Genomic DNA, 13,298 nt, shown 5'->3' with positions numbered 1-13,298 from the left:
GGCTCCCAGCAGCCTCGGGCAGAGCCAGCCCATCTGAAGACAGTCACACCAAAGGCGCCCACAGAGAAGCCTCTCGGACCATCCTGCAGTTCCGTGGCTTTCACGAGAGCTCAGCGGCAGTACACGCGTGAAGGTTTGGTTTCCAAAATCCTGAATTATGAGCCACGCCAACCTCCCAAGCAAAAATCGGCATCAGGGTGGCACCATACCTGACCTGGTCCTCTGTCCGCCATGAAAATGCCGTGCTTGCCGGTGGGAAATTTGCTTTTATTTTTAAGGGTGTCAAACCTCACGGTCCATCCAGACTCTGAGCTCCCACTGTCTTCCGAGCAGCCTTCCTGCCGCGGTGCGGGGGATTACAGACACCACAAACCAACCAACAAAGCAGGGGGCTGGCAGCATCCTCAGAAAGCTCCAGCCCGCGAGCGTCACCAGTATGGACCATTTTATCTTCCGACACCACCAGTTTACCAGGGGGGGAAAAAAAACCCCAAGCCATCCCAGTTGCACCCACCTGGGGTACATGGGCACGCTGATCAACAAACACACATACCACTTGGCGTACCTTACCTGGAAAGAGGCTTTATTGAACATAGCTGTAAAATTATCTCTTCAGTTGAATTACTGAATTTGCACAAACATTTCTCTACAGAATAAAAAAAAAAATCAAGCCTTGTCATTGCTTTACTGCATCTCGTTGTGCTTTTTATACTCATTTGCAAATGTTAGACTTGTTTGTTTGTTTTCATGTTTGCACTCCAATTACTTGCATATCAGGTTTTTTTAACCCTAGGGTGCCGAGAGAACGCAGAATAATAACAATAATTATAATAATTATAATAATAGTACTCTTCTTTAGACAAAAGTCTTTTTTTTTTTTTTAAATGAAGTTAAAAGCTGAGATAATTTAAGGAAAAAGGTCTTCAAATTGTCATAACCAACTGTAAGGGAACTTCACAACGCAGTGGAAAACCGGCTGGCTAACGGTACGTGTTCGGGCAGCTCAAAACCATTTGTACAGCTTTCTTTTTTTTTTGTAAAAGTGGATTTTTTTTCCTTTTTTTTTTTTCTTTTTTTTTTTTTTGGTTTTTTTTTAAATTTCGCTACAATACCAAAATAATCTTTCGCGCTCTGCACAGAGCCTGGCTCCCGGTCCGAGGCACTGCACCCTGGGTGCTTCGCCGGCGCCAGGTTGGCAGAGAGCTCCGCGGTTTGCTCGGTGTCTCGGTACGCCCTGCCGTCCCCCACGTCCCGCCAACGCCGGGGCCGGCTGCCTCGCGAGTGGAGGTCAGAGTAAGAAAATCACTTCTGTGTTTTGCCACCTTCTGCGCTAAGTGTATCTTAATTGTTTTTTTTTTTTTCCTCTGGTTGACCCACTTGATAACCTGAAAAAAAACCACAACAAAAAAAAAGAGTGCAGCTCCCATTTCCAGGACCAACGGAAGCTTTTTTCTAATGGATAATAAGCTGAAAGGCCATGGCTGTCTGGAAGGTTAAACAACAAATATCTCATCCGAAAGGGCTTACGCAGCAGCTTAGGTCCATCCATCTCCAGAAGCGGCTTCGTCTCCTTGCCTGCAGTCTGCACACCCAGGCTCCGTAGTTTGTTTAGAAAATAGTTTGCACAAACCACATTTTAGCAGTGCAAGCTTCTGTGTTGAAATCATTATTTTTTTTTTTTATTATTATTATTATTATTTTTAAATCAGGCTTGTTTCATTGAAGGCACTTGGTTTCCATGGCAATTTATAAAAGACGGTGGTTTGGTTTCTTCACTTCATTAGAACAGATGACTTAGTCGGGGAGGGGAGAGGGGTGTTCGAGTGGCCGCAAGCAAACTCCGATAAGCCTGTGTAATATGTAAGCCCAGGTCGCACATCCTGGATAGGTATGCATGCAAAAGGAGACAGCATACAGTTATCAAGCATAGCCATGAGAAATGAAAGAGAAATGTCTTAAAACAGCTCTGATTTAGGGTTATTCGCTAGGGGAGGTGACAGCCAAAGTAGAAAGGGCCTACATTTATTTAACTCTATACTAAAAACCTTCTTGAAGGGAAAATGAATGCCAGCTCTTCACATACCCTGTTTACAGTGAGGTGTTTCTCTCCCTCTATGTGTTTTTGTTTTTATTTCCTCTCTCTCTCCTTCCTTTTTTTTTTTTTTTTCCCCCTCTTTTGGCAGGCCATTAGGTTTCCATGGTAACAAGCAAACTATTCATTTGAAACAAAACCAGCCATGACTTTGTGCTTTGACAAGGATTTCTATAGCTCTTTGCCGAGAGTTCAACCAGATGATGCTGTATTCATTATTGACCACAAAAGCACCTGAAGGTCTCTTCCTTACTTAGGCCAGATCTCGTTCTCACGCGTGGTTCATAGTGAGTTACACTCCCGTGATGCCTTTTATGTCCCCAGTGCTTTTTAAATTTTTTTTTTTTTTTATTTATTTATGTATTTATTTATCTTTTGAGTCAGTCAGTGGAGGAATCTTTGGTAGTTTGTTTTTAAATGTCCATTTTACAAAGACTCTTTCTTCATGCCAGTGCCTGGTGAATCTTTTGTAGCCTCTGCCAGGATAAGGTCACCTCTGATGGTTTAAGACAGACATGAGGATGATAACTGGGATAAGTCGTATATGCGCTAATGTCCCAACAGCACCTGATCGTAAATCTACAAAAAGGGGTGAAAAAGGTAGAATTAAAGGGCTGCCCGGACACAGTCAGCATTGCTACAAGGCTCAGGCGACAAAGGGCTCAGCCACCACCACCTGTCCCGCACACCAGCGCGGAGGCAGCCGGGGAGGACCGGGGGGTGACGCTCACCCAGGCTGTCTCCGCTTGTCACACCGAGCGCCCCCGACCTCCCCTGGCAGAGCCCCGGCCTCTGCAGGGACAGCGCTCTGCAAGGTCACCTCCTGGAAAGAGGGGACGAGAACAGCGTTCGCCAACTGACCGAGGAAGGAGATGCTGGGATAAAAAAAAAACAACCCACCTGGCTGCGTAGTTAAGGTCTGTATCGTAATGCACACATGGGGGCGGAGGGGTGAAACAAGGCCCACGGGGCATCACAACACTGATATTCATGAATTTTGTATTGTTTGGATGCCCCAAACATTTTTTTAATGCTGCTTTATCTGCCCATCTCGATTCACGGCTGCCCAGCCCAGCCCCACCGCAGGGTGCAGCCCACGGCTCTCGCCTCTGCCTGATGCCCATCAGCCTTTCACTTGCATCTAAACCAGCATTTTCCTGTCTGAACAAAGGCGTTTTGACTCCAGAGCTTGCTTCCACGGAAAACGTTTCACTTTAAGCCTCTCCAACTGAACTGAACAATATATTGGTCTCCTGGAGAAAATCCATTTGAGAAGGTGTCGCAAATGTATAACCACGAGAAGCAATTTGCTCTCCCCGACGTGTGGAAGAGCCACTTACTGTTGGCCGGTTGGTCTGATTTCATACACTCTCCTTCCACAATTGATACATCATCAATAGCAATATCACCTTCGATGCCGGGGCCCCGGATCCCTTCAAATATGAGCTGCAAAAAAAAAAAAAAAAAAATCAGAGGGTGACACATGGAAAACGTACAGCTGCATTTTGCATGGCATTAAACCTCATCGATGGGCTTGGAATAATTTACAAACACTTTCTATGGTAAAAAAACCATATGCAAACGAGTTCACACATACTTGTAAGGTGACCACAGAGGATGTGTGAGCCATGGAGGCTTTTACTTCTCAGAATGAGCTGAAAAATATCAGAGCTGGTAGTCACCTGCCTGGTTGTCAGCTTGGTGCCTCCAGGTCAGCTTCACCACTATGCTAACTGTAAGGTGTGTCCTGGCGTAAGAAAGATATTCCTGGAGCGAAGAGCAGGATTAAACAGATGAAATATTTTACAGAGATTTGGGGTGGTTTTCCCAGAAACTCCTGCCACTGGAAGCGAGTGGCAGAGGCACGGCTTGAAGAACAACCTCTGCGACGTGTTGAAGGACTGAGTGTCCGCTCAGCCACAGACTGCACGAAAACACACAGGAGCCAGAAAAACTCCAGAGTAAAATGAAGTTTCTGGCTCTTGAAGGTGGCCCAGCACGTCCCTCCCACCCCATCTCCCTCACTGGGCTCCCTCATCTGCACCCTGGTGGCACTTCCCTGCAGGCAGGGGGAGAGGAGCTGCCCGCCTGCAACCTTCCCCTGGCACGTGAAAGCTTGGGAGAAACCTCTCAGGAGCCACGCTGGTGTCCCTTCGCCCGTAACGCAAAGCTCCGTTTATCTCAAGGGGTGAGGAAGGGATTTCCTTTGATTCGGACCCCCTGAGGTCCCACAGGGATCTCCTGAGATCACCTCGGTGGATTTTAACCTCCCAGACCTCCTGCCTTGGCAGGAATTGGTGATGGTGACAGCCCCGCTTCTCTCCTGCCTCTTGTAGTGGCTCACCATCATGCCTAGAAGCTTTGATCCCTTCTAGGAATCGGTTTGTATTTATCAGAGGATGCTGTGATGTGTTCTATCACAGAGAGGGTGAGGGTACAGATTTTATTCCTCTTTAAAGCTTTAACCTCTGCTAAATGGACGCCTGTGATTTTAGGGTCTTATTAATCACCTTCTGTCAAATATTCCTAGTCTGAAGCCCCAGCTGCTACAGCTCAGAGTGGAATCGGTGCCTGTATGGAGATGGGTTGCTTGTTGCAAGGTCAGTAACGTTATTTGCCGCAATATTCGTTATTAGCTACGGATTACTATAGCACTGAAGAAACAAAGTTATTCGTTCTCCTTCCCCAAACCTAATGTTATGCTGTCCTGACATACGGCTGCTTAATTAGAAGAGTGGACTCATTCTGTGTTGCGAGAAATTTCTTCACTAGAAAACTTCAAAGCCTTTCTAAAGAGATGAAGGAATTATGCAAGGAATGTATTTCCCAAGCAGCACCACTTGCACAGTTATCTCTCCTTTCCCTTTTTCCACCCCCACTCAGTCCTTTGAAATATTTTTGGTTAACTTGGATGACAAGTTTTTTAACTTTAATCTGCAACAATATATGCATGAAATTCAATGAATTTTATAAGGCCGTGCTGTGGCACTAATGGAGACATTAACTCTTGGGGGTAGAGTCAATTTGAGGAAAAAAACCTAATTCCATCTGGAGAAAAATACTTAAATTACGCTCCATAATGATCTAACTGCATCGGGGGGGATGTCTGGGGCACTTGGACGGGCTCTCTCTGGTGTCATTGATTTCAGCAGGACACAGAGCCGAGCCTCTGCTTTTGGCAGCTTCCGACATCTCTTTGCTCATTAATGCAGTTCAACCAGAGCCGCTCATTTGAAATTAACACCTTCCATTATAAACAACGAGGGAAACACTGAGGGCAGTGGAAGATGACCCTGCAGGTCACAGGGTAGCTAGTCCAGCCGGATGCCTGTCGCCCAAGGACCACGTCACAGCGGTGCACCAAGCCACCCGATGCCACATTGCACGGGCGACTCTCCGCCCTGCCCTTCCAGGGAGAGCCCGTCCCTCGGCCTTGGCCACGGCTACGCCCCATCCCTTTGCTAAGCTGAGCATCCCCCGTAGGTGCCTGGCCCTGCAGCCGTAAGCTGGCAGTACGAAGGTAGGTATTTACCACATTGACCACCTGCCTGTTGGGTCCTAAGCCAGGCGGCAAGGTCTATGCTGGGAGCACGAAATACACGTGAACGCTGTGCGTTTGGGGCAGGACACTCCATCGGTGTTTTACTGAAGTATGATGCTGTAGGTTAATTACTATAACAAGGTGGATATTAATGCAACGGGGAACTCTAATTGGGAAAACAGTAAGGTTTTCCATAATTTACCCTGTTGTCTGAAAACGGTGTCTCAAGTAATGATCCCTCTGACAATTTTTCGACTCTACCTCTGATGATGGGAAGTATTCAGCTCAAGAGAAGATGGGAAGTATTCACCTCAAGAGGAAAGTGTCTTCTCTTCTCCCTCAAAGTTCAGCTTGCCCTCCTGCTCGTTGGCAGCAGGCATATAACCAGTCAACGGAGTTTAAAGTCAAATCTTGCCTGATAATAAAAACCACTGTTTCCAGACAAAAGGACTATACAAATACAACGGCCAGCATTTAATTAAAATCTGCATTTGGCAGTGCATTTTATGGGCCCCTGAGACGGGTTGCCATCCGCCAGCTTGGCGACATGCTCAGAACAAATCACTGCAGATGAGTGTTGGCAAGGCACAGAGCGCAATCCAGCCTGCGGTTCGCAGCGACTTGCAGGAGGTGCCAGATGATCACAATCCCCTCTCAGTATCCCACGAAACGTATTATCTGCATGTCCGTGACTTTACAAAGCTGTTCTTAAAAATACTGCATTTAGTTGAAGAACAGAGGGGCTTATGCGCACAGCAAAGGCCACTCTGCTCTCTTAATAGGGGAAATGGAAATAAGCCCCAGTAGTGCCTCCGGAGTTATCCCGAGTGTCTCCGGGGGATTCAGCTTGTGCTTCTTCAACAGGATTTCAGACAGATTTTACCTTCCTGGCCACTCTTCTAATAAGAAATAGAGAGGAGCCTCATGAACACCCCCAGCGAAACTGCCTGATGACAAGGGTGGAGGTCCCTCTCGCTCGCTGTGAGGGGCTGAAAATCTCAGTGGTCCAGCAGGGTCATTTACGTAAGGGCAGATCAGTCGCTCAGTGCAAAAAATACCCCTGCCTTTGCAAAAAATGTCTTTGACACAAGAAGGTGTCAAGGAAAGCGTAGCTGAAGGCGGTGGCAGCGCACCTGCTCAAATCTGAAGTAAAATCGACACCTTCCTAGATGCCAGCATGCAATGTGTCACTCCCACGTGCTCGCTTTTTTGGTGTTTATTCTTTAAAAATACTTAATAAGTGAATATCTTACTGAGACACCTTTTATGCAATACTTTTTTCTGATTCAAAGCACTGTAGTTGTCTCAGTTCTTCACGACAGAAGCTTTGTTATATATCACGGGGACTGGGAAGGTGTAAAACAAATCCGGGCTGCACTTTTACTCGTATAAATTAACCTATAAAATGTTTTAATTTCTGTGTCAGTGTACTGTTTTACTGCAAAGATTCACTTCAGTTCACTCTCCTTAAATTTAACTGGGAGGTTTATATTCTTTCCTACTTAGACTCCTAAACAGAAAATAAAGTTTGCTTGATGCAGGAGCTGCTGAAAAAGTAATTTAAGTTTCCAGCCACTCTGACATTTATTTGTTATATTTGTGCAGAGCTTCCTGGCTTTACATTCATTTTATGCTGAAGCCTTTAAACACACCAATGTAAAAGGTGAAAAAGAGCCGAGCAGGGGAGCTTCCATTTTACCTACCAGCCAGTGGCACAGCGAGTATGGTTTCAAAGCAGTGGGAGTGAGAGGCACCAGTAGCACCAGTAGCCCCCTGCAACCCTTGTGAAAGCATTGGGCCCCTGTGCAAGGCCCCATGATTAGACTCCACGGTGAAAGCTGCTCTGCCGATCCCTCACCCCGGCTGACCCTGCGCAAGGCAGACACCCGAACCCACGCACGCCTTCCTCTCCATGCCGATGAGGTGACCCCAGATTTGCAGCCCACCACCCTCCTCCGCTCCTCGGCGTTGCTGGTGCCAAATCCTTTGCGTCTCTGTGCCCAGAGCTGATGTCCTCATCCGTCCTCTACTTCTGCTAAAGCCCATCCCAGGCCTCAGGAATCCCTCTCAGATGCACTGTGATCACTTCAGTTTTAGCTTCCCCAGCCACCTCTTCTCTCCCCGTACTAGTCCCGTTCAGATACTAAATCATTCTTCTGTACTTCACCGTTCAGATTTCTTGGATTTATCTTGACAACCAATGCAAAACTTACCCACCCTGACCAGCTCCCTCACACTTGGCCCCAGGCTCTAAGTATATTTCAACACTCGTATCCCCCTTCTCTGCCTCTTCTTCCCCAATTCTGCCACTTTGCTCCACTCAAACATCATGTAACGCTCTACTTTGCATATCTCCCTCCTTCAGTTTTCCTCTAATATCCCCCCGTGCAACGCTTCTGCGATCGCATATGCCAAATCATTTCTCTTCCGTCGTTGCCTCTCATGCATGGAAATAAAAACAAAGGGTCAGGAACAGTAATTACCCATAAAGTGAGTCCCAGTCTGCATGTTTAAGGTAGCAGTTTTGACTTGCACTGAATGGCCGCGTTTCCCAGAAGCCATTATCTCCCCCAGGGGACCTGGAGGTTGCAGGGAGGGGACAGAGGAGCCTGGGGAACGCCGCACCACGGGGCACAGCTTGTGGCCCTCCTTGTCCATGCGATACTCCCAGCCTCAAGCACACGAAAGCTTGCTTGCGGCTGCTGCTTTTTATTTTTTTCTCTCTTTTTTTTTGGAATTGTTCCAGTTACAAAGGGTTCGCAGCGGGAACGAGAACTGCCCATAATAGTCTATCAGCATCTCGCTGTCAAACCAAAAATGAAATGTGTGAAAACCTGTCCTAACTCGCGCGTGCCTATTGAATGAGGCGTGCGGTTCTGCCGTACCAGGAGCTCCGTGCAGGCAGCACCGCTGCTTTGGAACCTTTCAGCAAACACTCAGAGACCATCCTTTTTTTTTTTTTTTTTTTGCAGAAAATGTGTGTATTTCAAGAGACCTCTAACACAGTCCCTGCACCACCATGCACTCTAAATATTTTTTTTTCAGGAAGTAATTTTGCATTCCAGTTGCTAATCTGAAATTAAAAAATGGTTTATATTGGCTAACAACATCTGAAAACGGAAAGACATTTTGTCTGCAAGCAAATAGCTGCTGTTCTGCCATTAGAGTGTGTATTATTAAGCTCTATGGTGTTCACCTATTTAAAGCAAGAAAGCAATTATTTGTCCATAAAGCAGCTTTCAGAGCTGAAATGAAGCTGTGAAATCCTGTGTCGGAAGGAAAGGGTCAGCGTACACAGGCTCCCCCCCTCCAAAAACCAAGTACTCCCGGTCCCAGCGTGCGATGCACAAGCCATTACCTGAAATGAGGTCGGGGGGGTTATATTAACGCGGGCTTGGTTCCAGTGCTGGCCCTTATTTCCACTTGAAGACCACAACAGGTTCTCTATCGCGGTCTGACCTTTCAACCGCAGGTAAACGTTCAAGCTTCCTAGAAGAGAGGCGGAGAACTGGAGCTGGTTAGGCGCTCTGACGGAGCAGAGATGCTGGGCTGGGTTACAGCAGCCCCCCTGCTCACCCCCCCTCCCATTTTGCATGGGCTCCTGCTAGGTCTGAGTAGACGTGGAGAGTTTCTTGTGCTATATTAGAAAACTTTAAAACTTAGGAACACCGTGAACTGGTGACGTGAATACACAGCAGAGCAAACTGAGCGCGCAGGGGGTGGGCAGGGCGGTCGCACCTGTTGCTCCACGCAGCTCAGGAAGGACACGAGGCTTCCCAGGGTGAAATGGGCAAAAAAGTGGTTTCTACGCTTCAGTGCTAACCTCCTAACCCAAGGATAAATAAGCAATTTTGTTGCCTTACGCTCAGCTCTGTCCAACTTCTAATGGAGTGCCATAGAGCCGGGCAAATCTGAGATCGATGTGATGCCCTTACTGCTGCTAAGGAGTATCTCTGAAGGACAACATAATCCTCTAAGTTCAGATGAAGTTGGAAAATTTGTCCCTTGCTGTGGAGAAAAACCCCACAGCGCCGGGACTTTCCCCACCACCAACCATTAAGCCACTGGTTCCAGCACAGACGTTATTTGCAATAAGTAACAGATCGTCTGCATTCGGCAGCCCTTCTCCCCCGTTAACGTCCCTGCCTTAGCCACGAACAGAAGCCACGCTGTCCTGGTGCACCAAGAGACAGCAAAAGCATCGATTTCATTTAGCAGGGTTCAGCAGTTCACACAGTTTGGAGATTTTGTTCCTCCTTGCTCACCGCTGTTATCTGTAGAGGTGTGCGGGGCGGTGGCACCCTTTGTACTGCGTAAATCATTGCGTTCGCCTTCACTGGAGAAAGTTCAGACCATCAGCTTCAGCAAGAGCACTTTTTTTTTAGGGAGTTTGGAACGGCAGCTGGGAAGCTTATACAAATTATATTTGCAATGAAACCTCTCGGATCTGAGGCAGCTGCACAGTGACTCAGCTCCTGCTAATAAAAAGTTCTTATTTCTAGCAATAGCAAAACTCAGTGCCTTGAAAAACATAAGGCTAAACGTCTAATGGAGCAGCAAATATTCTCATCACGGCTATTTCACCAGGGTGCCCAGAACGAGGCCATACATCTTCTCTGAAGGAGGTGAGGGAAGCGATGCTCGGCAGCGCGACCGGGCGGCACCGAGTCTCCCACCTGCCTCCCACTGCAGCGCTTTGTTTTTCACAGGCTGGGGAGGGTGAGGGAGCAGCACAAAGGAATCACAGCTTTTAACAAGGATAGTCTGTCTCTCCCTACACGCACGCTACTGGGTAAAACAAAAAGACCTGAAACAGAAAGGGCTTTCAAGAAAGGGAACGCTCAGGAGGGTTCCCTGGAGCAGCCCGGCAGCCCAGCCCAGCAATACGTGGCAGGGGCTGCTCGCAGAAAGCGGCTGCTCAGCCTCAGCCCGCTTCCAAAGAGCAACAGCAGCTCCTGGGCAAGGCTTGTATCGTTCAGCTAAAACAGTTCTCCCTTCCTTGCCATCTGCTTCTCTCCAAGACTTTTTTTGACAACTGCGCTGGGTCTACGGTGTGAAAAAAGGCAGGGTCTTAGACAAGACTATCTAAATTTAAAAAGTATAGTTATATATAATGTTATTTTTCTTAAAGACAGAAATCAATGCCCTTATCGAGCCAGGGATGAATAGCTGGCTAACTGTTTCACCTGTTCCTGCAGGCTGATACCTGCCGTAGGGCAGTTTGGAATAATTTAGTTATCAAAAGCATGTCATTCCATCACCGCTGAGGTTCCAGAGATTTAAGATCGTTCATAGCATAGTCAGCCTCTCTGTGTCACATAATTTCTTCAAATTAGTAGCGGAATGACGGCAGTCTTACTTAAAACACAAACCAGCCATTCCTGTACCAGGTATGCTCGGTCATTGCCCAGCGTGTCGGTTCGTACGGGGGTATCTGCAGGGCCCTCATTGCTGGATATGCACACACACCTCCCCGAAACATCGCCGAAAACTTAACTAATGACAACTGCCACAGATGCTTGTCCTTGAAATTCTGCCAATAAGGTTTTGGAAAAGTGACGCGGCCTTTGCACCGCTCATGCTGCGGGGGAGGACGGGCGGGCTAGGGGATCCACACCGAGGTGTGTCCAGCAAGAACAGATTCCGAACTAGTCCAAACTCCAGACTCTGTAATGAAGTGACTCTGGAGTAGGAGACATAAAAAGCGGGCAGGAGTAACTACTGTGGATTAAGGAATAAAGTTTGCTTCCTGACAGCATCCTGCCAGGAGCTTGCAGGGTGCTCTGGGGACGGCGCCGGCTGCAACACTGCGGTGACACTGGGAGCGCTCATCACTGTGCGAAGGCAGCTTTCGCAGCGTGCTCTGACGGCGCGTTTTGCTTCGTGATGGCTCTCTAACGGCAAGAAAAATGACTGTTCCTGGCGCATCAATTAGCAATGCCCCATTTTGGGGTGTAGATGGAAAAATTGGAAATATGGATTGTTTTAAAAGACGGTGACGGCTATAATGGAATTACAGCCTCTTTCTGTCTGAGCACAGAGATGGAGTAAGGACAGCGACTCTTCGTTTTCTTGTTCCCCAACAATGGCTTATTGTTCGCTGCAAATCAAGTAACGGGAATATTTCTGTTCAGCTTTAGGGGTAGGATACTCTGCCTTCTGCTTTTGAAGGCGGTGGAGCAAAGCACATGCCCGTTCCCTGGCAGCCAGCACTCTCAGAGTTAGCACTCTTGATCTGCCAGGAATTACAATTTGACTTGTGAGAGCCATCTCTTTCTGTTAAAGAAACACTTTATCCTTCTGAATCTAAGTGCCACGGCACAGGCTGTAGGTCCCTGTTTAATTCCTCAGAGCTGTGTTGTAGCCTAAGTGCTAATCTCGGATCTGTGCCCTGTTCTCCGCAAAGACTCCCAACTACCTCTCCTTATCGCTACAGAAATTTTCAGCCACCTCTCCAGAGACACCAAAGACCTGAACAGCAGGCAGAGAAGCTGAGCTGGGTAAACTGGTAGGCTGTTTGTTTTCGATATAATGCAGCAGCCATGTTCTCAAATTGATGTCACTGGGGTCACTCATCTTTAAGAATGGAGGAGGACATATCTTTTCCCACAGAGGAGTCCACACCAGCAACAGAGCATCATTCCCAGATGATTTTCCATTTTATTAGGGAACCTTCAAAACCTTGTTGGAAATACAGAAACATTTTGATGAGCACCGAAACTGTTTTGCAAACAAAGTACTTTCCCCCTGAGACATGGCAATAATAACCCTAATACTGCTTGGAAATCTTATGGATACTGATAACTAGGGAGAATAAAGCAACCCAGTGGAAATGCTGACTTGCAGCACCGAAGTCTGCTGAACAGTGCTACAGCACTGTGGATGAAAAATCAAAATTTAATGGCCATGTATCTTCCCTGAACATGCTGTCCCCAGGCCCAAGGAAGGAACAGGCTGGAATTTATTTAAGCCAAATTCCCCTGCAAGACACTTCAAATTTTCAGTGAATTCAGGTCAAGAATCAGCAGCTCAAGGTTATTCAAAAGAGCGAGCCTTCAGCACAGAGATCTTATCGAGGTCTCAGTTAGCAGCTACTATCCTGCTCTTGTGAAGAACTCAGTGATCTGGCAGCGTATGTTACAGCCAAGAGCTGCCCCAACTGGCAGCGCTCATTCCCAAATAGGGATAAGAAGCACCTTCTACAGCAGTGAAGGGTCAAAGCTTCTAACAGCTTGTCATAAAACAGACAGTCTATTTTAGCAATAAGATTTAGAATTATCCACAGGGGATTAATCCTCAAAAAAATGGAACTCTTCTGAAAAAAATGTTACCAATTAAGTATTTCACACAGAACCATTGAGGTTGGAGGCACCTCTGGAGATCATACTGCCCAGGGAGGTGGTGGAGTCACCATCCCTGGACATGTTCAAAAAAAGTGTAGACGTGGCACTTTCGGACATGGTTTAGGAGGCCTGGGGGTGTTGGGTTGTTGGTTGGACTTGATGATCCTAGAGGTCTTTTCCAACCTTAATGATTCTGTGATTCTACTATTCTATTTCAATTTGTACCCATTGCCTCTTGTCCTGTCCCTGAGCATCTCTGGGTTCCATCTTCTTTATACCCTCCCTTCAGGTGTTCATATATATTGGTGAGGCCCCACCTTGA

At 47.1% G+C, this 13,298-nt stretch overlaps 1 protein-coding gene across 1 annotated transcript in view; it reads right to left on the bottom strand.

Annotated features, from left to right (window-relative positions):
• Positions 1 to 562: 562 nt before the first annotated feature.
• The window catches only part of MDGA2 (MAM domain containing glycosylphosphatidylinositol anchor 2), a 398,250-nt gene continuing 385,514 nt past the window's right edge, over positions 563 to 13,298 (bottom strand). Inside the window, exons 15-17 of the mRNA XM_075104400.1 lie at positions 8,992 to 9,122; positions 3,433 to 3,538; positions 563 to 2,671 (exon numbers count right to left, since the gene is read on the bottom strand). Of these exons, the coding sequence (XP_074960501.1) occupies positions 2,583 to 2,671; positions 3,433 to 3,538; positions 8,992 to 9,122 (326 nt within the window). The 3' untranslated portion in view covers positions 563 to 2,582. The remainder of the gene's footprint in view (positions 2,672 to 3,432; positions 3,539 to 8,991; positions 9,123 to 13,298) is intronic.

Source organism: Phalacrocorax aristotelis, chromosome 9, assembly GCF_949628215.1.
Source record: "Phalacrocorax aristotelis chromosome 9, bGulAri2.1, whole genome shotgun sequence".
Classification (NCBI taxonomy): domain Eukaryota; kingdom Metazoa; phylum Chordata; class Aves; order Suliformes; family Phalacrocoracidae; genus Phalacrocorax; species Phalacrocorax aristotelis.
The sequence above is the reverse complement of the archived record's forward strand: the minus strand, read 5'-3'. Positions and strand labels throughout refer to the sequence as shown.